Source organism: Phoenix dactylifera, unplaced genomic scaffold, assembly GCF_009389715.1.
Source record: "Phoenix dactylifera cultivar Barhee BC4 unplaced genomic scaffold, palm_55x_up_171113_PBpolish2nd_filt_p 000007F, whole genome shotgun sequence".
Lineage (NCBI taxonomy): Eukaryota > Viridiplantae > Streptophyta > Magnoliopsida > Arecales > Arecaceae > Phoenix > Phoenix dactylifera.
In genome coordinates this window covers 1,401,529-1,425,604 of record NW_024067666.1, presented here as the reverse complement: position 1 = coordinate 1,425,604, position 24,076 = coordinate 1,401,529, and the positions used below count along the sequence as shown (strand labels likewise).

The following is a 24,076-nucleotide window of genomic DNA, read 5'->3' as shown; positions in this document are numbered from 1 at the left end:
CGGCGAAATCCGCTGCGCCATCAAAGCACATCACCCAAGGGAGGTTTTTTTTTTTTTTTTTTAAGGCCAAAGACAGTGCTGAACCACCGAGGTAATAGTACGGTTGGAACGGGGCTAAGATTTCATCGGAGTAATCTAGGTTCGAAACGTGCGGGTGTTGATTAAATGTGGAAACCGGATGCTCTTTGCCTGATTTGCCTGGTGGAGTTGCCATTTGATTCGTCGGGTGCTGGTGTGACGTACTCATATGTGGGGCAATCCACGAGTAGAGAGGATATGAGTAGAACTTGTTTATCCGTATCGAACATTCTCCAGTAGGAAGAGAGCCCAATGGGAGTTGCTACACGGGTGAGGTCTTTCTCTCCCCCCTCTTTTTTTTTGGTCTAGCAAAAAAAGGAAAAAAGGACATGGTACCGAAGACATCAGCGGTCTTTCTTTTGACTTGTCTGGCCATACTCATATGAGAGCTATATCAAATGCTGATTTTATAAAAAAAAAAAAAAAATCCATCAGGGAGACAAGTCAATGCGCAAGATCAGCATGATGGCACACTTTTCCGTGGTGGGTACGCGTACCAGCAGGTGGGCAGGCGGAAGGAGTGCTCGGGATTGTTGAGTGGCCAAACGGAGACATCGTCGGCAGCTGTGCTCATGGTGGATGACGAGCCCAAGGATTGGGTGGCCCACGTTAGAACGGGCCAGGCGCCTGGGGGAGGGATCCCAAGAGGAAAAACCCTACACATTTCATTAGAACCAAATAAACCAAATAGAATCAAAAGGGAAAGAAAGAGACGGCAGCATTGTCAATTAGCTTGGGCTGGAATCGGAATGTGGCCTGAACTGAACCGAAAACGGAGATTGGCTGAGGTTGAACTCGAGTCCGATTCAATGCCCATATGGGCCCGACTCAATTGAGGCCTAGCGACCCAACTGGAGATGTACATGGTGGAGGGTGCATGCAGGTGGTTATTCGGGTGGCCGAGGAACAGTAGGCGAGGCGAAGCCAATAGGCTGAGGACTTTTGAGAGAGAGGAAGTTGCCCAGTGGGGACTAAGGGAGAATTATATCCTACATGGCGTGCGCCATGTAGCCATGTGCGCCACCAATCATAGCCACTCATTCTTGTGAGCCCCATTCATTAGACGCTCATCTTGATGCGCTACAGAAACAAGTGACTGTGATTGGTGGCATGCACGGTCATATAGGGCACACCATGTACGATATAGTTTTTAGTATTTGGGAGGCCTACTCCTTAGGGCTCCACTCCTGATATTCCCCAATTTCTAGTCATAAGCCAATCCATCCTTGGGCTCCCCATCCCCTCCATCTTCCTTGCTCATCCTTAGGGCCCTCAAAGATCTAAAATTAGGGGAAGGGATCCATGATGGGGGCAAGAGGGGCATGATCATCCTTGGAATTCTTTGGATAGGGGAGGACAAGGATCTAGAAGTTAAGATTGAGCTATTGATGGTGCTGCCGAATGCAGTGGAGGAGGGTCAAAAGGGGACCAGATCCAGGATTTTAGGGCGATCTTTTTGCAGCTTGATCTCATCTAGAGCAAGGGGAAGAAGAGATCTTTTCCCTTGGCTCCACTATGAATGTCTACAAAAAAATTAATTGTATTGCAGACTGGATGACAACATATGTAGCTAATCACACTAGAATTACTTCCTTCTGAATTATCATATTTTTTATTTTCTAACTTTTACTGATGTATTTATTCTAGATGTTTTTAATAAATCCAATTTATCAAAAAAAAGTTCAAACAAAAAAATAAACCTAGGCAACACCTTTGCAGGCTAAACACTACACACTAGATCTGAACACCTAATTCTTACCATATTAACTTAGAGAGAGGAGCGGGCAAGTTTTCTTGATGTTCATGGATCCTCTGCGGTGCGCAATTTACCCTGTACAAAGAAGTACAACTTTGAATGGTTGGCACATTACTTGATCACGGAGATAAACTGCTATCAAATAGAGAAAGTGTTGCATGCCGCATTTTGTGTGCTGTACATCATGCATGTTTGACGGCCATCCATCTCCATCATTAAGTGATATGGTGGCTATCTAAAATGTACCGCTCTTTGTAGTGCAAAATGTGCACCGCAGATAATTTTAGGCTGCATGCGACGTAATATTTCTAGGCCCTGTTCAAAGGGCTATTTTTGTAACGTGCAGCATCTGCCTATCATATCATTTGCTTCAAGAGCAATACGCTATCATGGATTTCTGCCTAATTTTAGCAGCTGCTCAAAATCTGGGGGCGGACGCATACAGGTCCCACAGGAATAGGACAGCCAAAGTCACCGTAGGCTCGCTTCCCCTGGGCTAAATTGCTAAAGAATAGACCATCCAGATGGTGATGGTTCATCGAAAGAACTTTCACAACAAATGGGACACTTCCAAGGAATATGGTTCCAAAGAAAACAAATGTGTGGAGTAGATCAAATGCCGTGCAACATCAACCTTTGTTAGTCTTTCATGTACATTTTCTTGGCCAAATTCAAACAATCTCTGCGTTCCTTGTGACGTGTGGAGCGCCGTCCAAGCAGAACTAGAGTCCAAGGGCCGATTCTTGGTTGACACAGGCTCCAATCAGCCCGCTGGTTAATGCCCCAAACTAGGTGCCCCATTTCTCGGCAAATTATATAACCCTAAATTGTCGTGCACCATGCCAATCGGCTCATCTCCTTCCGGTGGACTAATCACCACGACGAGCACTTGATGACGAGTGGAATCTATAAAAAAAGCAAGATGATTGATCTAATGCATGATCTTATGGTGCACGTAATGTAGGGTATAATTTCTTCCACTAGAATGATTCTCCGGTTCATGTAATAAGTCCAGACGAGTCGGGTTCAGTTGACCGTGAACATGAATTTTATCAATCAATGGTAGGTGGTTTGAACAACCTACTTGCAGCGTAATTCAACCATGTTGGATGACATATTGTCAATTGATTGAACCCACCTCGATAGAAAGCTGCAGGGAGGAATTGATTGATTGATTGATTGAGGATGTTTTTCCGATATATATGCACTTATGATGTATGAAATATTCGTTTTAGTAAAAAAAAAATAATATTGATCGGGGAGGATAGGGGGAGGATTGACATCAGCTTCCTAGGATTATCCCACTGAGGTAGTTCTTTTGACAGAGTATCCTTGCTAGATTTATGTGCCATCCTATTAATTGAGGTGAACTGCGCAAGGGTTGGAAAGTGCGACGAAAGTAAAAAAAATCCTTGCTGCCAATAGTTTATGAATTTTGTCTTGTCCAGAATCCATGCAGCGGCGGCGGGACCATGTCAAAACCTTGGACAAAACCTTTCCTCCGGACAAAACCTCCAGTTAAAAAGAGGTTTCAACCGGTTATACTTCTTGGTGCCTTGATGCTCTTCCATCATTTAATTCGAGCTCCTCGCCGCTATTATTTGCTGTGCTGTGATCTCAGTATTAGCTTGATTTCGATGACAATGACATTGAGAAAATTAAGTAGCTCGAAAATTCTTGCAGAAAAAAGTGAGCAGAGGAATGTTAAAAAATATATAGAAAGTAATTCATTAGGATATCTGAAGGTTATTGTGGAGTTTCTTTTTAAAATTCTTAAACGTAATAGATATTAATACACAGAGATATAAAAGTAAGATGGATATAAAAGTGTATTAATATCTATCTTAAAAGTGAGATAGATATTAATACACAGAGATATAAACGCAAGGGTCTTCAATAGCAATTAGCTTATAAGAGGAGGGAGCACATGCAAGAAGAAAAAAATAAAAAAGAGAGAAGAAAATATATAAGAGAGGTCTGATAATTGCATACAACCACTTAGCACATGTTTATTGAGTTACAGGACCTGGGGGAAGCCATGGACTAAAGCTAAGGAATTGTCGATGGCTAAAACCACTTATAGTTGTCCGTGGATTGTCGAGTGTCTCAATCCACAGGAAGTCTATGTCTTCGTGAGTGCATTTGACTGGGCCTGATCTGGGCAAATTTATTCTTATCAATGATGCATGGTACATTTCTTTTCTCCAAATTATTGATATGTGTTGTGGAGAGGTTTCCGAATTTAGTCCCACATCGATTGAGTAGCGGAAAGGTCTGTGCAGGCTTACGCCTTTCCTCTCGAGGGCCCTTTTGTGGGACAAAACCGTGAGGGGCGTTGGCGGGTGACCCCTGTGCGAGCTTCGTGCCCACAGACAGGTGCGCCTCCTGCGCGAGCTCCATGCCAGCAGAGCATCCCCAAAGCGGATAATACCTCGGGAGGGATGCAGTCGCTTTCGCTGCTCGGATCGGTGGGAGGCTATGCTGGTGACGGGGTGCAAATCCTGCATCAGATGGCACTACAAGGAGGGCCTGACCCTTCGCCTTCCCGGCAAGGAGCCTCTAAACCGGCACAGGACCTTTCCGCTGGGGGGGCTGTGTTGTGGGGGGTTCCCGAATTTAGTCCCACATCGACCGAGTAGCGGAAAGGTCTGTGCCTTATAATGAGGAGGCTTCCCGAATTTAGTCCCACATCGACCGAGTAGCGGAAAGGTCTGTGCCTTATAATGAGGAAGCTTAAGCCTTTCCTCTCGAGGGCCCTTTTGTGGGACAAAACCGTGAGGGGCGTTGGCGGGTGACCCCTGTGCGAGCTTCGCGCCCACAGACAGGTTCGCCCCCTGCACGAGCTCCGCGCCAGCAGGGCATCCCCAAAGCGGACAATAACTCGGGAGGGATGCAGTCGCTTTCGTTGCTCGGATCGGTGGGGGGCTATGCTGGTGACATGGTGCAGAATCCCGCATCAATATGTATACATGGCATATAAGTCAATAGTAGACATGAAAAACCTTGTGGATCATTTGGTTTACTTTAAGGAATTGGTCATTTTTTATTTCATGAGAAAATTGATCAGATGAGAATTCTCTCTGCCCTTCTCTAGCTGCTAGGCTTTTATTAACTTTTTATATGCAAAACACAAGAAAAATCACCATCCTGATATAAACTTTATATACTTTTAGGGGGTATTTAGTTTGCGACCGGAATTAAAATTGAAATCGGATCGGAATATATTGGAATAGGAATCAGAATGGCCATATTCTCCGATGTGTTATGGTTTGTGATCGGAATTAGAATCGAAATCAGAAAAAAATTTGAATATTAGGAAAGTACAGAAATTGAGTTTTGAAGGATTGGAGTATTCTCATTCCTCCAAAATTAGAATAAAAATAATTTTTTTTCCGACCGAATGGATAGACTAGGAGCCACTCTTTTCCATTTTCATTTGAGAGTTTAACTTTTTCCAACCAAAACATATCCATAATTCAACATGGCGAAGTTTAAAACTCTTACTTAGATTTCATGGGGTCATCATCATTTACTTCTTGTTCTCTACAAAGACTTTGATGTAACTCCGGTATCTCTCATGCCATTTACTCATGTCCGAGTTGAGACGTCACAGACTTCCAAATATAGCAGACATGACCTGAAAAAACGCATGCTATAAAAATTTGCCCACCTTATGGACTTCGTACTGGCCAGAAGTACATGAGACCTTATCTAGATTTTGCCTGCGGTGGACTGGGCAACTTGCTGAGTTATTAGTTACAGCAAATTGATCTCAACTCAGGGTGACTCAAGTTTGCCAAACTTGGTTTTGGCGCACGCTGAACAGGTAGAAAGGAAAATCTTCTTTTTTCAGAAAGGAAATAAAAGAATGAAATACACTTTACTAATTCCAAAGCTGGAAGCACTAATTTTTCCAACCTCCTATTAAGACAGATTTTGACAACCTTTGACATGATTTTCCAACCTAGCTTCTCCGCAACAACAATAGTTGCGCTAATTTTTCCATCTTGGGCAGGTTAGATGAGTATGTAGGTTTGCAGTATTGTACAAACCAAGCATATCAGAATATGCAAAAGCATATTATGTGAGGATCTGTGCGGACATATTTAGTCTCATATCAGTTATATGCTACGTAAATCTTAGGTACTCATACATAATCAAAAAATTCAAATAATACCTTTCGGATAGGTTTATTAGGTAAAATTATGAGTTGTTACAAATAATATCAGAATGGGACCGATCTGTAGCCCATGTGAACTAAGATATTACAGCATAGATCTATTTGAATTGTCCATGGATTGAATGTGGTCTTTGTGATCGAATTTTAATAAATTTAACCTGACAAAGATGCCAGGATTTAAATGAGAAGAGTATATAAGGATAAATATTTATATGAATTAGGAGATACAGTGGGAGATTTTAGATACTTATAAGAGTCAAGAACCGGCAATGGAATTCAAATAATAACTTATACGAAAGTAAAGGCATGTAACAGAGCCGTAGTTGACCGCACAAACTAAATTGATCTATGATCAACATCACCAACTGTGTCGGCTATTTTTTCCTCACATCACCATCTCCTCCTTCTATTTTTTTGGCTCGTTTTAATTGTAATTAATATAGATTGCTACCTTCACCTATAAGTGGCCGACCAATTTTAATCCAAAAACATTAGTATCAGGCGGCTGACTCTCTTGTTCCCAAACTACTAAACCTTTTACCAAGTGCAATGTTTGAGCATATATATCACCCCATTCCTTTTACTGATTCTTTTGACAAAGATTAGAAAGGGAAGATATTTTAATTCCCATAGACCAATCTAATAATCTTCTCTTCGTTGGAACCATTCAAACAGTAGGCCTTTCCTTCCCTAGTTGCTCCGGACGACCACATTACTCATGGCGCAAAATGGTCTATTGAAGGCTATAATTAACGAAGGGTCAGAAAAAGAGAAATTTCAGAGGAAGCTTCCCTACGAAAAGTCCAAATTGCTGACTACTACCTGTGTCGGGACCCGTGGGAACCAGTCAATAAGAATTCAGACACATGCGAAAAAGCTGATTCGGTGTGAGTCTTCCACACCGGTGGTTTGAACAACCAGCGTCTATGAGAAGCATGTGGTGGGTGTCACCCGGTGGACTTGCCAGGCCCTAAACATCTACCCATGGTGATTATTTAAATGGAAGATCACAAAATATTACCTTAAACTAGGGCCATCCTCTTCGAAACTAAATTGATGGTCCTCATCTCCAAGGTGTGAGGATCTGTATAGATGTGTGTTTAGTCTCATATTAGTTATTTGCTAGATAAATCTTGGGTACTTATACAGGATCAAGGAACCCAAATAATACCTTCCGACTAGCCATTTTGGGTGAGGTCCTGAGTTGTTACAAATGGTATCAGAGCGGACCCAGCTTATAACTTATGTGGGCTATGAGACACTACAGCACAGATCCATTGAGGCTGACCACGAGCTGATCGTGGTGTTTGTGATTGGATTTGAATGGATTTGAACTCTTAGCCTGACGAGGATGTCAGAGCTTGAACGGAGGGAGTATGCGAGGATCCGTGCAGGCGTATGTTTAGTCCTACATCGATTATTCGCTGGGTAGATCTTGGGTACTTATACAGGATCAAGAAACCCAAATAATATCTTCATCTAATAGTTGATATGTTGTTTATACAAACTTCGTTTGCAAGAGAACTTGATATCGTCAACCCTACCATGATAATTGTTACAGAGATAATGAATCGAACGTAATGCCTAGCAATTATCATGATTTTATGTAAAGGATATTATATCTTGACAAGGGTTACATGGAGATTATAAGACCGGTAATTTCGAGTTTACAATACCCAATTTAGTTGCATTTTTCGGTCTGGAAAGATGGGTTCTTTAATTACAAGACCAAACAAAATCTGGTCTTTTTTAATTGATATGTAGGTCCATCGAGTCCATTAGATTGGATCTTAAAAGGAGCACGGACGAAATTCATCTAAGATCATGTTAGGTATTGCTTTCTCTTTTCTTTCCTTTCATGTGCCACTTTATATGAACACATAAAATTAAACATTGTTTTGCTTTCTTTAGGTTCCGATTCGTGCTTGTGTCCCTTCCGTCAGACTTCATTGTGAGATTCTTGTGTCATCACGCCGACGGACTTTTAATTAAATATCAACGAGACCAAAATACTCTTAGATTGAAACAATTATATGACACGGCCAGCTCCAAAATGTGTACGAGACCTGTATTTTATTGTGGTAGCTAGCTAGTGATATATGTGTTAAATATTTTATTTAACATTTGTGTGGTTGCAATCCTGAGTTGCTGAGATCTTCCTTCACCAAATAATAAACCTAAGGTTTCAATATCACCAAGTTGCCTAATAACATACCTCATCCAACAGAAAAACAAGCATTATTTTCAAATAAATAACATTTCAATAGCTTATACTGAACAAAAACAAACAAGTCGATATTTATTAATCAAGTTTTATTCTTTTGCCTGGTCTAGAGATTTGAAATTTAATAAATTCCATCTTTTCCTAGATACACAAACAGCAACAATGCCGAATAACAACCGTAATTTCTTCGATATGAGAGCTATTATAATGGAATATGATCAGACAACGGTCGTTCCTTCAACCCTCTACATAGCCTCAACCTAAGAATATTTAAACTTTGTGCCGGCCCACTGTTTTTTATATTTTTTTTATACGAGTATCCTTTTAAAAATTTGAATTTGCATGAATATCCTCTTAAAATTAATATTTATTTTCATACCCTTATAAAATACTATTTTTGCACAAATGTTTCTAATATAACGGTTCGTTTAACACCATTAATAAAACATCATATTAGTTTTAATTCAAAATAAAATAAAATTTTGAAATTACTTTTTTGTCCTCTATCACAATCGCCTTATAAATATATTTTTTTTCATATCTATCCATTAAAGATATTTCAATCATTTTAATTTAAAACTGTTAAGTTTTTAACTGCGTTAGATAGCATGGGTGCATATGCAAAAATAAAAAAAAAATGGTAGAATAGTAAAATAAGTGTTTTACGAGAGTATACATGCAAATATTAATTTTAAAAGAATATTCATACAAAATTCGATATTTAGATAAATATTCATATAAAAATTTTTTTTTTCTATCTTTATTTCTTCTCCAAGTATAGGAATACCTATGTGTGAATATCATGACACACATATGGATCGGGGTGAATCCACCATTAAATCATCCATTGATCGCCTTAAGATATGTGCAAGCAGAGGAAAGATAAAGTTTGGGGAGATTTGAGATATGTGCGGTGGATGATCCAACGGTGTATTCGTGCAAAATCCTCCTTTGGTTGGAAAGCCACAACCCCGATGCCGCATATACTACATGTACCACATCTAGCTCAGGCAACAATGGTGAGTGGTGGGCCCTCGAGCTGATGGCTGCATGATGGAGTTTCCAGCGTACAAAAGGCGGAGAGAGAAACCCAGGTTCAATCTTGTCACTTTTTTAATACCGATACAGAGACTACCACCCCATGCCTCATTTCTTCAGCTCTTTTTAAGCCTTCAGCCGCAGCAGCAGCCCAAAGAAGGAAAGCTGAAGAGAGCCTCCCACCTTACAAACCCCAGAGTCCCAAAAGAAACCACCATCAACACCACCATGGGAAGAGCCCCTTGCTGCGACAAAGCCAACGTGAAGAGGGGGCCATGGGCCCCCGAGGAGGACGCCAAGCTCAAGGCCTACATCGAGCAGCATGGCACTGGAGGCAACTGGATCGCCCTCCCTCCAAAGATCGGTACTTCTCTCGTCCTCGCATGTCGAATTAATTCTCTCTCCTGTCATCTTCGTCATGGTAACATAAGGCTCTGTGTTTGTGTTGATTGTGTTAACTAGGCCTTAACCGATGCGGCAAGAGCTGCCGCCTCCGATGGCTAAACTATCTTCGGCCGAACATTAAGCATGGAGGATTCTCTGAAGAAGAAGATCACATTATTTGCAGCCTGTATATCAGCATCGGTAGCAGGTGACTGATAATTTCAAAAATCCAACCACTGTGTTTAGTTTTTTAGCATGGTTCCTTGATTTGGATAGGATGCTTCGATTCATGTTCAACTTGTTGTGTTGTGTGGGAGAGCAGGTGGTCTATAATCGCCGCCCAATTGCCGGGAAGGACCGATAACGACATCAAGAACTACTGGAACACGAGGCTGAAGAAGAAGCTTTTAGGCAAGCAGCGCAAAGATCACCAGAAACAGGCACGCCGAGGCGGAGGGCCAAAGCAAGAAGGCAAGAGTGATGAGAGCGGAAATCTAGGAGTTATTGGCGAGGGTGGCAGCCGGAGCACGTATTGGCCCGAGCCGGCCATGCCTGTGTACTCGACCAGCCGGCCCGATCATCATGTCCACGACGACCCTGCTTCGACAAATAGGCTGCTGCTGATGCCTGGGGGAAGGTCCTCCAACGACAGCAATCCAAGCCATCAGAGCCCTTTCATTCCACCCTCGCCAGTTCCACTGCCACAACTCTACGACGATTCGGCTGGCTTAATGAACCCTTTGGTGAGCAACACTTCCATCAGCGAAGCCTTGCAAGGTCCTCATCGGTTTGCAGATGAAATCGATGAGATTTTTCATTTCAATCCAGTGAAACTGGAAGGCCTTGATTGCTTCTATGGAGCAGGAGGCATCGTTGATGAGCACCACGGGAATACCACGTCGGAGAGCATGAATTGGAGCGCGGTAGGTCCTTTGATACACCCGAATGCGGTCACGAGCTACCAAGGGATGCAGCAGTGTCTGTTTGAAGAACCGGTTCACCTCGGCATGCAGTGATGATTGGTGTACATGAGCTTGTGTAGGTTTGTAAAATTGATGAAGGCGATGGCATTGAATTTCTCAGATAACACCCAAATAAACTAAAGTCTTTGGGAGAGCTGTTTGATTTGTGTTTTTTGTCCAGATATTGGTTAGTGATTGCAGCTCATTTGGCTCTATTCTTCTTCTTTTTCTTCTTTTCATGTTTTGAATTGTGTGGAGTGGTTGGTTTGTTCAGTCTTCGGGGACTTGCGGTTGTTTCTTCTTCCTCCAACTCATAGACCAAAACTTATTTTGTCCGACTTCAAGTACACTCAATCTCAAGGCTTATTTTGGTATCAAAGCTGGGCTGGCCTGGTATCCATGTTTGGATGTTTTCCATGCGATGGGATTGGGAAATGTGGTGTTGGAAGTGTCTCAGACTCCGCTGTCGTATCCGCATGCAAAAGTTGGCAACTTTTCCGATTAATGAGAAGATAATTTGTAGTCATAAAGTTCCTTCAAAATCCCACTTAGAAGGCACTAAAGTAGGTGGGGGACCTTTGACAATTTGGCAACACCTTCCCCGTCTTAGGCCTTAGCGAGTAGGGGACCCCAAATTTCTCCTGTTTCTTCACAGCGATCTCCATGCTTATCATGGGACTGGGATTTGTTTGATTCCTCGAAGTCTTTATCTTGACCAAAAGGAAAAGCAGCTCAGATGTCCTCATTCCTTGTATTTATAATGTGGTAGTCTGGGTATCACATCAGTAATTTAGTGCCAACCTGAGAGTACACGCAGAATAGGGAAGAACTCAATCTCCATTTGCATGATCAAAACCTCCGAAGCAAAACAAAAAGTTACAGTCCTGTTTCCTAAAGCATGCAGTTCCAATGAACCTCTTCTGAAGGATAATTTATGTGCATGTACTTATCTTGATATCAGTTCTTTGTAATGGGTGCAGTCACATGTTGGGGTCATTGCCAATTTCCCAGAAGCGCATGTACATGTCAACCAAAAACGTAAGTTAGGTGCATTAAAATGCTAGAAAAGGTGTCAAATAGATTATTTCGAATTTTTCTCATCATTCTTCTTGTCTGCAATTCAATTGAGCTCCATGATGAGATTGAGTTGAATATTCCAACTTGCATCAAATGTTTCATCCGAGCAAAACTTGTGCCAAGTTTTAGGCATAATTTCAGGAATGATACCCCAAGGGTGTCGAAAGTTAATCAAGGTGAAAACTCAGCTGTTATGTGTGCATCTAGAGGATAACTGGACCAAAGGAGGATTTCTGTGGTATACCAAGATATGCTGAAGTTTTGTTGTGTCATGGTATAGAGATAAGTAATAGTTCATATTGCAATTTTAGTGTAAACGCACTGCAAGTCTTATCACCGCAGAAAACTGATAACAGCTTGCTCAAAAAGAAAGGTGAGAACAGAACATAGCAACCTCTTTTACCAATAAAAAAAAGGAGGAAACAGGTTGTATTCATAAAGGAATTGTTTGATAGCGCAACTCAGCAAACTCAATATCTCTGGTTTCCTAACCAACATCATCAAAATATATAAACCATAAGCTTGTGGCAAGTCGTTGTAGGAGCTCTTGCACACGATAAATATACTAGAATGATCTTTGTGGACCAAGACAACTAGAACTGTAACAACCTAGGATCTTACCCAAAATGTTTAGCCAAAAAGTATTATTTGAGCTCCTTAGTCCTATATAAGTATCTAAGATCTCCTCGGCGAATAACCGATGTGGGACTAAACACACGGCCGCACAGATCCTCACAAGAATAGCTATCAATATTTGCCTTTTTGTTTTGTTTTGTTTGGTGTTTTGCTTTTGAGGATTCCCGCCGGCTATTTGCATGCAGCAGTCCACTATGTATTGCTATCTCTATCTTAACAGATTAATTATTTAAAAAATCACATGCTATAGGAGAAGATGTTAATTGTGTTTGAGTTTGTACCAAGATATCAATAAGCTCTAATCAAATGAATTGTCTTCCTTAACATCATAAGAAAAACTAATGTGGATTTCCAAGAAAATGCATTGTTATTCATATCTCTTGATAGAAAAATTGCATGGACATATATTACCTACAAAGCAGGTACAGTTTAATTTTAAAAATATAATAGGACAGATTATTTTAGATACAGGATGTATTGGGGAATAAAGTATGCATTGAGGAAGTCTTAATTTTAACTTCACATGCAATAAAGTAGACAATTAGCTGGCTATAAAGAAACTGATAGCAAAATATATAATGGTTAGACTCGAGATTCAAGATAAGAAAAAAAAATCCACACCAAGAAGATAACTGAGATCAATGGACACTGCCAAACCTCATTTTAGTTAGGCAGGTCTAGTTGGGGGAGGGAGAGGAGGAACATGAGCAGGCACTAATTATTTGCATTTGCTGAAGAATATAAAAGCTGATACAAGTCAAAAATGTGGATGAGTTACAGTAGTACTTGCAGGCTTGTACTACTAAATTATAATTCCTCTGTTCTGCGGTTGACTTCTCAATTTTTCGGCATTTATTTGTTATGATCGGATGAGAACAGCTTCAAGCCATTAACTGTTTTTTATGTCTTACTTCCAATGAACAGAGAACATGATGAGTCTTGATCTAATCCACTTCAATCATACATGAACCATTAGTTTTTCTCCTATTCCGGAGCCCAATTCTTGGCTTCCACGTATTTCGTGATTTGTTAGCTCAGACATAATAAAATGATCCGGATTACAGCTCATCTGCATTCGTTCTGAGTTTTTTTAAATATTTATATTACCTGTTGAAATTTTGGATCCCCCCCCCCCTCCCCTCTTTTTTTGTGTCCAAGTTAAATTTGATCTTATGCCACTGAACTAAGGCACAATGCTTCACGGAATGCTGCATGAATATGAGTAGAGATCAAAGAAAGTTAAGGTTGGCCCCTTCCATATCTCACAATGCGCCATAATTAAAATTATTGGTAATGCAACAACTTAGAATCTCACCCAAAAAGACTGGCCGAAAGATATTATTTGGATTGCTGATCCCAACAAATAACCAATATGCGACTAAACACATGCCCGCATGGATCCTCACATACTCTCCCTTTCAAGTCCTGATGTCCTCGTCGGGCTAAGGGTTCAAATCCATTTATATCTAATCATAAGACCATGATAGGCCTGTGGTCAGCCTCCAAAAACCGTACTGTAGCGTCCCGTAATCTACATACGCTAAGGGCCGAGTTAGCTCTGATGCCATTTGTGACAACCCAATACCTCACCCAAAAAGATTAGCCGAAAGGTATTATTTGAGTTTCTTGATATTGTATAAGTACCCAAAATCTACCTAACGAATAACCAATGTGGAACTAAACACATGCCCACATAGGTCCTCACAGGTGGTATGGTAGAAAGATACCGTACTATTCTAATCCAGCATCTAGGAACACTTGGCAAGTATTGTACACATATTGGAATAAGAAAAGGGACTTTTGAGCTAAAATTTGAGAGCACATGCAAATAAGTATGTCTGAAATAACCCATAATAGCTAATTATAATGAAAACCAACTTAGATGATTTTGATATATGAACGAACAACACATCATCCTTTGGGAGACACCTATCCTATATCCTCTAAGGAGACAGGAATCGCTGAATTGTTAAAAGAAGCTAGTTCACAGGAGTCCTAGCCTTTAAAAGAGACCCAAATGCAGGTTTTCCTCATTAAAGCTTGTTTATGTCAGCAGTGACATCAGTAGAGGGGAAAGCAATTGACTCGCTCAATGCTCGTTCTAAGATCCCCTTAATTAACAAATCAAAACAGGTGCATGTCTATCATTTAGCAGGAGTTCAACAGTCTTTTTAGGCCATGTAATACCACTTCAATTCAATCGGTCAAAAACCATTCACATTGTATTTGGAAAACCAGAGCGGCTCCTCTCGTTTTCGGGGAGGAAAGAATCGGATCAAGTTTTGTTTTGTAGTATTATCTACCTTTGAAGAACAGTCATGATAAGTTCCATCTTCTTTCCCCTGAGGGGAATGGTCAGGTTTATTATGAGATGAACTCTAAAATCTTGGGTACTTGTTCCGAAAAGCTTATCATCCCCATAGGCTTTAGGACAAAAGAATCTGGACCTAGGAATGCCAGGACAAATGGCAGCTCTTGCACAGGCTGCATGTTGATTTGTTTTCTTTTGGAGACTTGTTTCGGTCTCGTGCTTTGATTCAAAAGTTTGAAGCACTTTAATATGACCTCTGGGGATTAGATCTTTGGTTGCTCAAAAGTCCAAGGTGAAAATTTCAGAGGTTTTTTGAATCAGTGCAACCAAACTCAACAGCATGTCGCCATGCTAGACTCAGTGCAGCTAACGTGTAGTTGGTAACCCTAGAAAATGTTTTTGTTCGATGAATTCAATGCCTTCATAAAGTCATATAAGCACTTTAACATCCATCCATTTAGATGTGTACAAGTATCTCAAGTAACTAATTTATCCATGTTACTCCTCATTAAAGTTGGTACTGATTATGTTAATGCTTTGTTATAATGCTGATCATGTATGAGTGTCTTTAACTACATTTTAATCACATCAGCTTGATACTTTTGTAACATATCAATGTCTTGCTTTATGACAAACCAAAATTTTGTACTTCTGAAAACTCCTATCAAACTCGCATCTAGCACTCTCTATTATTGCCAGAAAATAGATCAGAAGTTGCTTTAGTTCTACGTGCACCATTTTAGTCATCCCTGACATGAGTCTCATGTCTAGATGCTCATATCAGGACAACCACCCGAGTCCTCCTAGCTTCCTTCCAACTCTACAAAGACACCTTCGCCATGAAATTCCATTTAAAATACTGAACCAGCACCTAAATTCCATGATTGATGACAGTAATTAATATACAAACACCATGATTATGACTGTAAAGTTGTGAGAATATCCCAAACCTAGCTGGGTCTTTGGGAGAAAGAGCCCCATGCAAAAGGTCAAGATTTCACAACTTGATGGCACATGCCGTCAACCCTACTACCCTAAATAAATCACAACATCAACTGAGGCACCTTGGCCATGGGGCACCCCAAAACCATGACAAAACCCAAGCCACCAACATTTCCTTGTTTTACTATTCATGTAATCTCTAAGCATCATGTAATCTATTGCATGACAGAGACAGTCACTAAGGAGTAAAGTATGATTAGCTTTCGTCGCAGCTAACACGCACCTATTAGCAGTCTCCTTCCACATATCGATCGAGGATTATATTAATTAAGCACTTGTTAGAGGAAACACTTGCTATGCTCTTTTTTTTTGTTAATGATTCTCTTCCAAGAAGAAGCAGTTGATGTGGCTCTGATTGATCAGCTGTCAAAGGCAGTATACATAGATAAAGATAGTTTGCCGAATATTTTGGATTAATTCGATCGATTGTTATGGTTGGTTGATCGGTATCCTTGCATTTCGTGCTAACGAATTCATCATGTCAAGACAAGTAGACAGGGAGATGGAGAGAAGACACTATTAACACTATTAACAATAATATTATCATTATCATTACTATTAAGCAAACTATTAACCTGATGCAATAGGAAGTGACAAAGAAGGAGGCAAGGAGTAAAAGTTAAGCAAGATGATTCTGGATATGTAAAGGAAGATTTGATCAACTTTCACAACCACCACGAGTACCACGAGGACCAACTCCCTTCACCAAATAATGGTACGAGGCTGGTCCACCAACCCACCCATTTACTGCTTCAAGATCAGCCATCTGACCCAAGGATCACTGTTTGGAATGGAACATTTAGATTCCAGGTCTTGGACCACTAACTTTGATCTAATGTCCAACTTGAAAACACAGCCTAGATTCCGGATGGATTTGTAGTCTAACCATTTAGCTTTCCAAAGCTATCCCTTAGGATTATTTATCTTTGCATGTATATCATGTGTACTAACTTCATTTTTTGAAAAAAAGAGGAGATACCAACTTTATGTAATTATTGCTATAAATTTCGGAGCATCATATACTTTTACGTATTACGTTTTAGTTTCTGGAACTTTATATTTAGATTTATTATTTTTTCAATTAATTTCATATGAGTCTAACTGTCCAAATCACCAATCTACTTGCATTGTAAGAAGAGCAAGCGAGTGGAGTTTATTACTTATTTCAAACTGCCGTCCTGCCTGAACGCACTGAAATTATTTTTTGACCAGAGTTTTGGATCTGAAAACTTTTTACGTGAATCTAGGCTCTCAATCTCTCTTTTGGCACCATCTCAACTTTAGCCCGATAACCCGTTCATGCCCCATACCCATCACCCAGATCAGCTGCCGCCGTATAAATCCTAGGGCAAAGCCCTAAACATAATGCAAGATCTATAAAACGAAAAAAGTTTTTAATAGGACCAAAATAATTAAATTAATCATTAAATTTTAACCATAATAGTTTAACTAATAAATCCATCATTAAAAGAGTTTATTCTATTATAAAAATTTAAATATTCATCTAGTATCAAAAAATCAACTATTTAACTAATAACTTCAACGCTCGAACTCTACGCTTGACCTATCTGAGACTAAGCATATTGCAACTTTGAAAAGAAAAAAAAAAGGTGGTAGAAGCTTTACAGCCCAGTAAGAATTCCCACACTCACACCAATATAGATAAAGTAAATTTAAAATAGAGATTAGTTATAAACCATATCATAATGTAGGTAAAACTATAATATCTCATACCGACTATTTAACATAGCTTAAATAAATCCATATAAATATGTACACTAAATGTACGCATCAAATTACATCTTATTCAAGTAAACATATTAGATATATCATCAATCCAAATCTTTTCTTTAATAAAGGTTTTATATGTCTTATCTTATGTTACTATTTAGATTTCTGATCAATAATTATTTTTCTAATTTGGACTACCTACGGTCACGCTTCGATCTATGATAAGCAAACCATAATCCTACACTTTGACTGGTAGTAACAAATAATAATATTCGCACTTTAGTCTGTAGTAGCAAACCAAAATATCCACGTTTCGGCTTATGATGACAAACCAGTGTATGACGATTCAGCTCATGACTGGCAATCCATAACATGTCTAGTCCAAATTCTTTCATCCAACAATCAAGTTATTCAATTTCATCCATATCAAAGAAAATATAATTCTATATTATATTTCTTGCAAAATTCTAAAATTACTATCATTATATTCCAAACAACAAAAAATATATTCCAAGCAACCATAATCACCGATATTTGATACATTATTACAATAAAAAAATATGTATTTATATATTTATATAAGAAATCAATTAGCAATCATGCGACAAATGATGCAAAACCCAAAATCATTGATATGTGTTATAAAATACTATTATCTAATGAGGTGATTATGTAAAAATTCTTATTTCTACCAGTCTCAGACTTAGGTACCGCGAGCACCGATCCACTCCTCGATCTATGAACGCTGAGGCAAAGTACGTTTTTTAATACCTTCTTACCCAAACGATTGCACACCTACATAACCAGATATCATCTCAGAATAATCATATCCATCCATGGATTATAGTAGATGATCATAATAAGGTTAGCCCAAAATCCCCTCCTAGGGTTGTATGATGCGGACTTTAGACTCCTGATTACACGATACCAACTCGGAGCCCCTCATTACATAATGCTAGCTTAGGACCCCTCCAAAGATCAACCGATCCATAAGGTATTGGGTCCTTTCCTTAGCCCATTAAAGCATGTAGAGAGAGAGAAAGAGAGAAAGTAACAAAGAGAGAGAAAGAGCAGAGAGAGCACGAGAGAGATGACAAAAGAGAAAGCAAGAAGAAGAGAGAGAGAGAGAACCATGGTTCTTGTCTCAAAAGAGAGGAAGTAAAGGGCTCTAAGGCCAGCCACACCCATGGGGGCTGCTGCGGCAATATCCACAGTGGCAGCGGTCAGTCGGATGGGAAGAACAAGAAAAAAGGCAAAAAAAAGGGAAAAAGTCGGAACATGGGAAGGCTTTGTTCGACCAAAACCGGCAGTCAGTCAATAGCAACCTTAGGATGGTGAAAGAGGTAGAAGTGGGTTTAGGGGTTCATCACCTCAATTTCTAACGAGGTTTTGAGGCCAGCTTAGCGAGAAGTCTTATTAGAAATTGGAAAACTCGGTGCAAATCACTGGCGGTTGATCGAGGTTTGGGAGCAAGATAGTTAGAGGGAAGCGAGGAGAACCATTTATAGATGAAATCTTTGGCATTGCCGGAGTCCGGCGTGCCCTTGAATCTCTCTTTCCTTGCTGAACTTCTTTTGGAAGTCTTCCTCCCCTATCTCACGTGCTGGCCCTTACTAAGCGGCCCAAGTGGCCCATTCTTACCCGACAAGGCCGTAGCAGGCTGGGCCAAGCCCAAATAAAACGGGATCTTACACGCCCAAAAAGGATCCAGCACTAGGAGGTCTGGGTTCTGGTTTGACTTTTAGATCTTTGGGTCACGGGGTGGGCGAACCTATTAAAAGTTTATGTAACTCAGGTCCAGTTAGCAGAAACTATAAGCTATGGCTCAGCGGTCACATAATGGTTCCATCTTCCATCGCTCAAACCTTGGCAGTGTTCCACATATGGGTGAAAGGGGCCAAGTTTTAGGCTGCTTGGGCTCAGCTCCATGAGCAGACCTTGCACTCGGCTCAAACTCAGCTGGTTTATATAAGCACAAAGCCTAGCCAAGCTTCCCTTGGTTTTTGAGAGTGTGCAGTGTTCTGGCTCGGCTTCCTAATGAGCCGAGATTTTAGATAGAGCTTTGTGAGGATCTGTATGGATGTGTAATTAGTCTCATATCAGCTATGCATTGGAACGATCTTGGATACTAAAGAATCCAAGCAATATCTCTAACTAATCCTTTTGGTTTGAGATCCTAGGTTATCGTAAATGGTATCAAAATAAACCCAGCATATGATTCAGTGTTTACAGAGAGATACTGCAGCAAGGCTGCACTAGGCTGACTACGACCTAATCATGATCTAATAATTCTCATTTATTTTTTTCTGAAATGATTGATGGTGCCTCCGAAGTAATACTTTGTAGCATGGAGAAAAAATAAAACAAAACTCCTGAGGGAAAGGGCCGAGATGGGATAAGAAACTTACAAGAGTTCCCATTCTGAAGGCCCAAGGTGACATTTGATTAGGCCCGTGCTGTATATAAGTAGGCTTCAGGGGGGTGTAATTTGACGTAACCCGTCCACCGATCTACCCCGGTCCAGCCCATTTCCCCTGCTAACTGAACCCGAATCCAACGCTCCCTGCCCCTAAGAAAGCCACCGGAATCTCAGGACTCTTCGTTTCTTTAACAATTTTTTTGCTTGCAGCTTCTTGATTTCTTGAAAACAGTATTTGGTTTCACGACTCATCTGCTTTTGACCTTCATATTGGATGACGTACACATTCAACCATTCCATTTGAGGCAAACGGCAGAACTCAAATCTTCTTATCCACTTTTACTGCATCTAATGGGCAGATTAGGTATATCTAGAATGCATCTCATCTTTTTCCATTCTGATCAATCGAAATCTGCCTTCGATGCCCAGAAATTTATCCCAGAAAAAGAAATATGATCAACACCGATATAAGTTTTTCTTATATAATTCCTCTCAAAAAATATAAAGGCATTTTTTTTAGCAAAATAACCTATAGGCATTAATTACATCAACTCAACAATATATAGAAAAATACATACATACATACATAAGAAATAATCATCCAAAAAATTCCGACCTAGTTGGAGTTTATCAATTTCCTCCTAAACTAGTTTGGCTATCGTAATGGAATTATCAACGTGATGTCATATGAGTATATGACCAACTTATACGACGGAAGAGGATGGCGCCTCATATGACATTATGTAACAATTTCGTCATAATAGCTAGATGAAATTCATAGCCTAGGTTCGAACTGAACAAATCTAAAAGTTCGATGGCTTGATTGTACTCAAATAAAGTTTAGAAAAAAATTGATAAGCCTCAAATAGTTTAGAATTTTTTGCATAATTATTTATATATGGATGTATGTGAGTGTGAGTGAGTGAGAGAGAGAGAGAGATAAGAGCCTCAAATAGTCAACCACAGGCATTACCTAGTCAAGTCGCTTCACTTTGATAACCTTCTAGAGTGTTATAAGCATAGCAAAGAAAAACTCATTTTCCATATCTCTCGAGCATTCTTTGTGATCAACTTCACTTGGACCTTCAATGTCAACTTCTATATCAACCTTCCAAAAGAACTAAATAGAAGATATTATTTAGATTCATTGATCTTCTAAAAATATTCAAGTTTTTCTCAACACACAACAGATATCAGACTAAATACACTCATGCATGAATTCTTATATATTTTCTCTATTTAAGTACTGGCATTCTCGCGAGACTAAAAGTCTAAATCTAATTAAATTCAATTATAAATATCATGATTAATCTGTGGTCAGCTTTAAAACAGTCCATAGTGTCCTTTAGTTTATATAGGCCATAAGTCCAATCTTCTCTGATACCATATGTAACAACATAGGATTTTACCCAAAAAAGGCTAGTAAGAGGGTATTATTTGAGTTTATTGCCTTTATATAAGTATCTAAGTTCTTCCTAAAGTATAATTGATGTGTGATTAAATACACCTGCATAAACTCTTACATTTTTCCACTGCTTATGTGCCAGAAAAAGAATTTGCTATTCCACTGGTATCTAACTACTACCGTCTAGCCTGACCATTTTGCAACAGAGAACTAGAATCATCTAATGCAACCTAACAGACAAAACTAGAAACTAAAACACAATATTCAAGGCTTTAAAGATTCAACTGGCTGTTGCTACTCCAAGATGTGCTAGGACGCCATCAATTTGAATTACTCCTTGGATTGGTTGGAGCAAGTACAAACAATATGTTGTGGGTGCCAACTAGTGCAATTGATAAAATTATTGCTTTATTGTGCTATGCAACTTTATAAGGATAGTATAAATTTTAAGAATAGTATTGAGACAATGTTTGAGCTTTAAAAGGATGGAGCCTCAAGGCTAATTACTATAAATTATGGGAGGTGTCCGGCTAAGATAAGAATACCTAAATCTTAAAAATAAAAAAAATAAAGTTGTAGGTGTTATTTTTGTAGGACATTCCTTAATTAGTAATACCAATAGATATTTAGTAATAAACTTAGAGATTAGTAACATGTCAAAAAATATCCTTATCGAAGCTAGAGATGCAACTTACTTTGAGAATTTCTTTTCCTTTAAAAACCAAGTTCTTGGTTCAGTGTCATCCTTCTTTCTATAACCCTAATCTTAGAGGACATGAATTTACTTGTGAATCTAAAATGAGGAAAATGTCTCAAGTAATTAGTGGACTCACTGAACTTAGAAAAAACTCAAGGGTTAGGAAAGAGAAAAATTTTGGTGAAGGCTTCTTTGCTTTCCTTATAGAAAATGAACTTCTACTTTTGTGAGACGATGTTCTTGCTTGATGCTTTGTTCTAGAAGGAAGCCATCAACTATGAATCCAATTTGATCCTCTAAAACAAGATCTGGATATTGATTGATCCGCCTAGTGCTAATAAGGTGGTATGTTGTAGGTGGGTTTTCATAAGAAGATTAGACTTGATGAATCAATAAAAAGGAATAAGACTAGGTTAGTATCTTAAGGTTAGAACTCGAAGAAGGGTATAGACTACCATGGCATCTATTCTCCTATATCCAGAATCACAATGCTCAGAATCCTTCTTGCTATTGCTTTCATTCATAAACTAATTATTTACGAGGAATGTGTAGATTATATTTCTAAATGGAGGTCTAGAAGAAGAGATCTATGTAGAATAATTTAAAGATTTATTATAAAGGGACAAGAACTTAGTGTTTAAGCTTGTCAATAAGTTTAAAACAGGCTCCTATGCAATGGCGTACAAAAGTTTGATAAGAGTTGGAAAGAACATTCTAGTATTAAAGGATATTGGAAGTCCTAACAATCAATTAAAAATATACATGGGGTTTTTTGGGCAAAATAAGTAGTGTTCTAGAATTTCTATTCAAAATTTGACGGGACTAAGCTTGAACTTTTCATAGTAGAATTTTGAATTAGTATAGGACGTAGAATGCCTTGGGTTTAAAATCTATTGCTAAATTAAATCCTTATAACATAATATCTGATGTATAGATCCCTATAAATTCAAGCAGATTTGGGAATTAAACTAAAATGACCTGTGGAAATAAAAATAACTTGGAAGTTTATAAGGGAGGATTATCTCGGGTTAGGAATTTTGGGATCTTAGCATTATTCAGGGTTTTGGCTACTTTTTGTGGATGGATAAGCTAATAAAAAGATACCAACAAAAGAATCTGTAGATAATCTTTGGAGAATCCTAATAACCATAGAAATTAGATCATGAAGAGATAAAGAGAGTACCAATTGTCTTAGGAGGTAAAGTCACTGGGTGTTTGAGACTAATGAAGCTTATTCAAATCTTGCCCTCATCACAATCTCACCCGGACTTCCTCCCATTCCAGTTCTAAAGAAATAGAGAAGAAACAAAAATATGAGAAAAAACATATTACATAAGAATAAATTATCTTTGCAATCATATTAATCGAACTCCCAATAGGTATTCTAGTGGCTAAGATGTCCAACTATTTCTCATATATACTTTTAGGAAATATTTTTCTCTTAATTGAGTTTCTACTCTTTATGTTTTGATTGAGAGAACCGGAGAGAAGAGAGTGAGAGGAGAAAAAAGAATCTCTAGTTTGGTTAGGAGATAAGAAAAGAGAAAATCAAATTTTCAAGTTTGGATAGCTAAAGAAGAGAATAAAAAAGAAACTGTGACAAAAGTTAACCTGTTTTTCCCCCAACTCGTAACCCACTCTTCCTTTCTTTTTTAATCTCATTTCTGAAGTTCTCTTCTCTTCCTTATTCTTTTTTTCTTTTATTTTCTTTCTGTTTTTTTTGATCTCATCTACTATGTGTCTAAACAGGTTATAATTAAGAGAGATGAGAATAGATAAGTGTAGTATTGTATCCATCATATATATTCCCACTATCAGATGTATTTTTGGACAGTGCTAGACAAATGATCTATTCAAAGAAGTACGGATGAATGTAAGTTTATCCAACAAATGAATTCCAACGCTCAGATGTTGCACTCATTTTATCTCTCTCCCTCTCCCAGACAACAACAGAGTCAATTATAGTTTTGTTTAAAGAAGAGATTTTTACTAATGGATGACTATATAGCAACATTCCAGCTTAGAGAGAGATTCAAAGATATCAAATAAAGGCTAAAATAGCTTTAGTTTAGTGGTAGCATCCTCATACTTACATGCGAAAGTTGAGAGAGTTCTCTATCACGAAAATACCTTGGGCTGTAAATCCTCTTAAAGGCCTGTTCGGATATTTTTTACT

General features: G+C 39.0%; 1 protein-coding gene across 1 annotated transcript; it reads left to right on the top strand.

The window, feature by feature from the left end:
- Window positions 1-9,392: 9,392 nt before the first annotated feature.
- LOC103712274 (transcription factor MYB13-like) lies at window positions 9,393-10,841 on the top strand. Its single transcript, XM_008798752.4, has 3 exons — window positions 9,393-9,640; window positions 9,739-9,868; window positions 9,983-10,841. Exons 1-3 carry the CDS (start codon window positions 9,505-9,507, stop codon window positions 10,674-10,676), a joined length of 960 nt encoding a protein of 319 aa, XP_008796974.1. The 5' UTR covers window positions 9,393-9,504; the 3' UTR covers window positions 10,677-10,841.
- The last annotated feature ends 13,235 nt before the right edge of the window (window positions 10,842-24,076 follow it).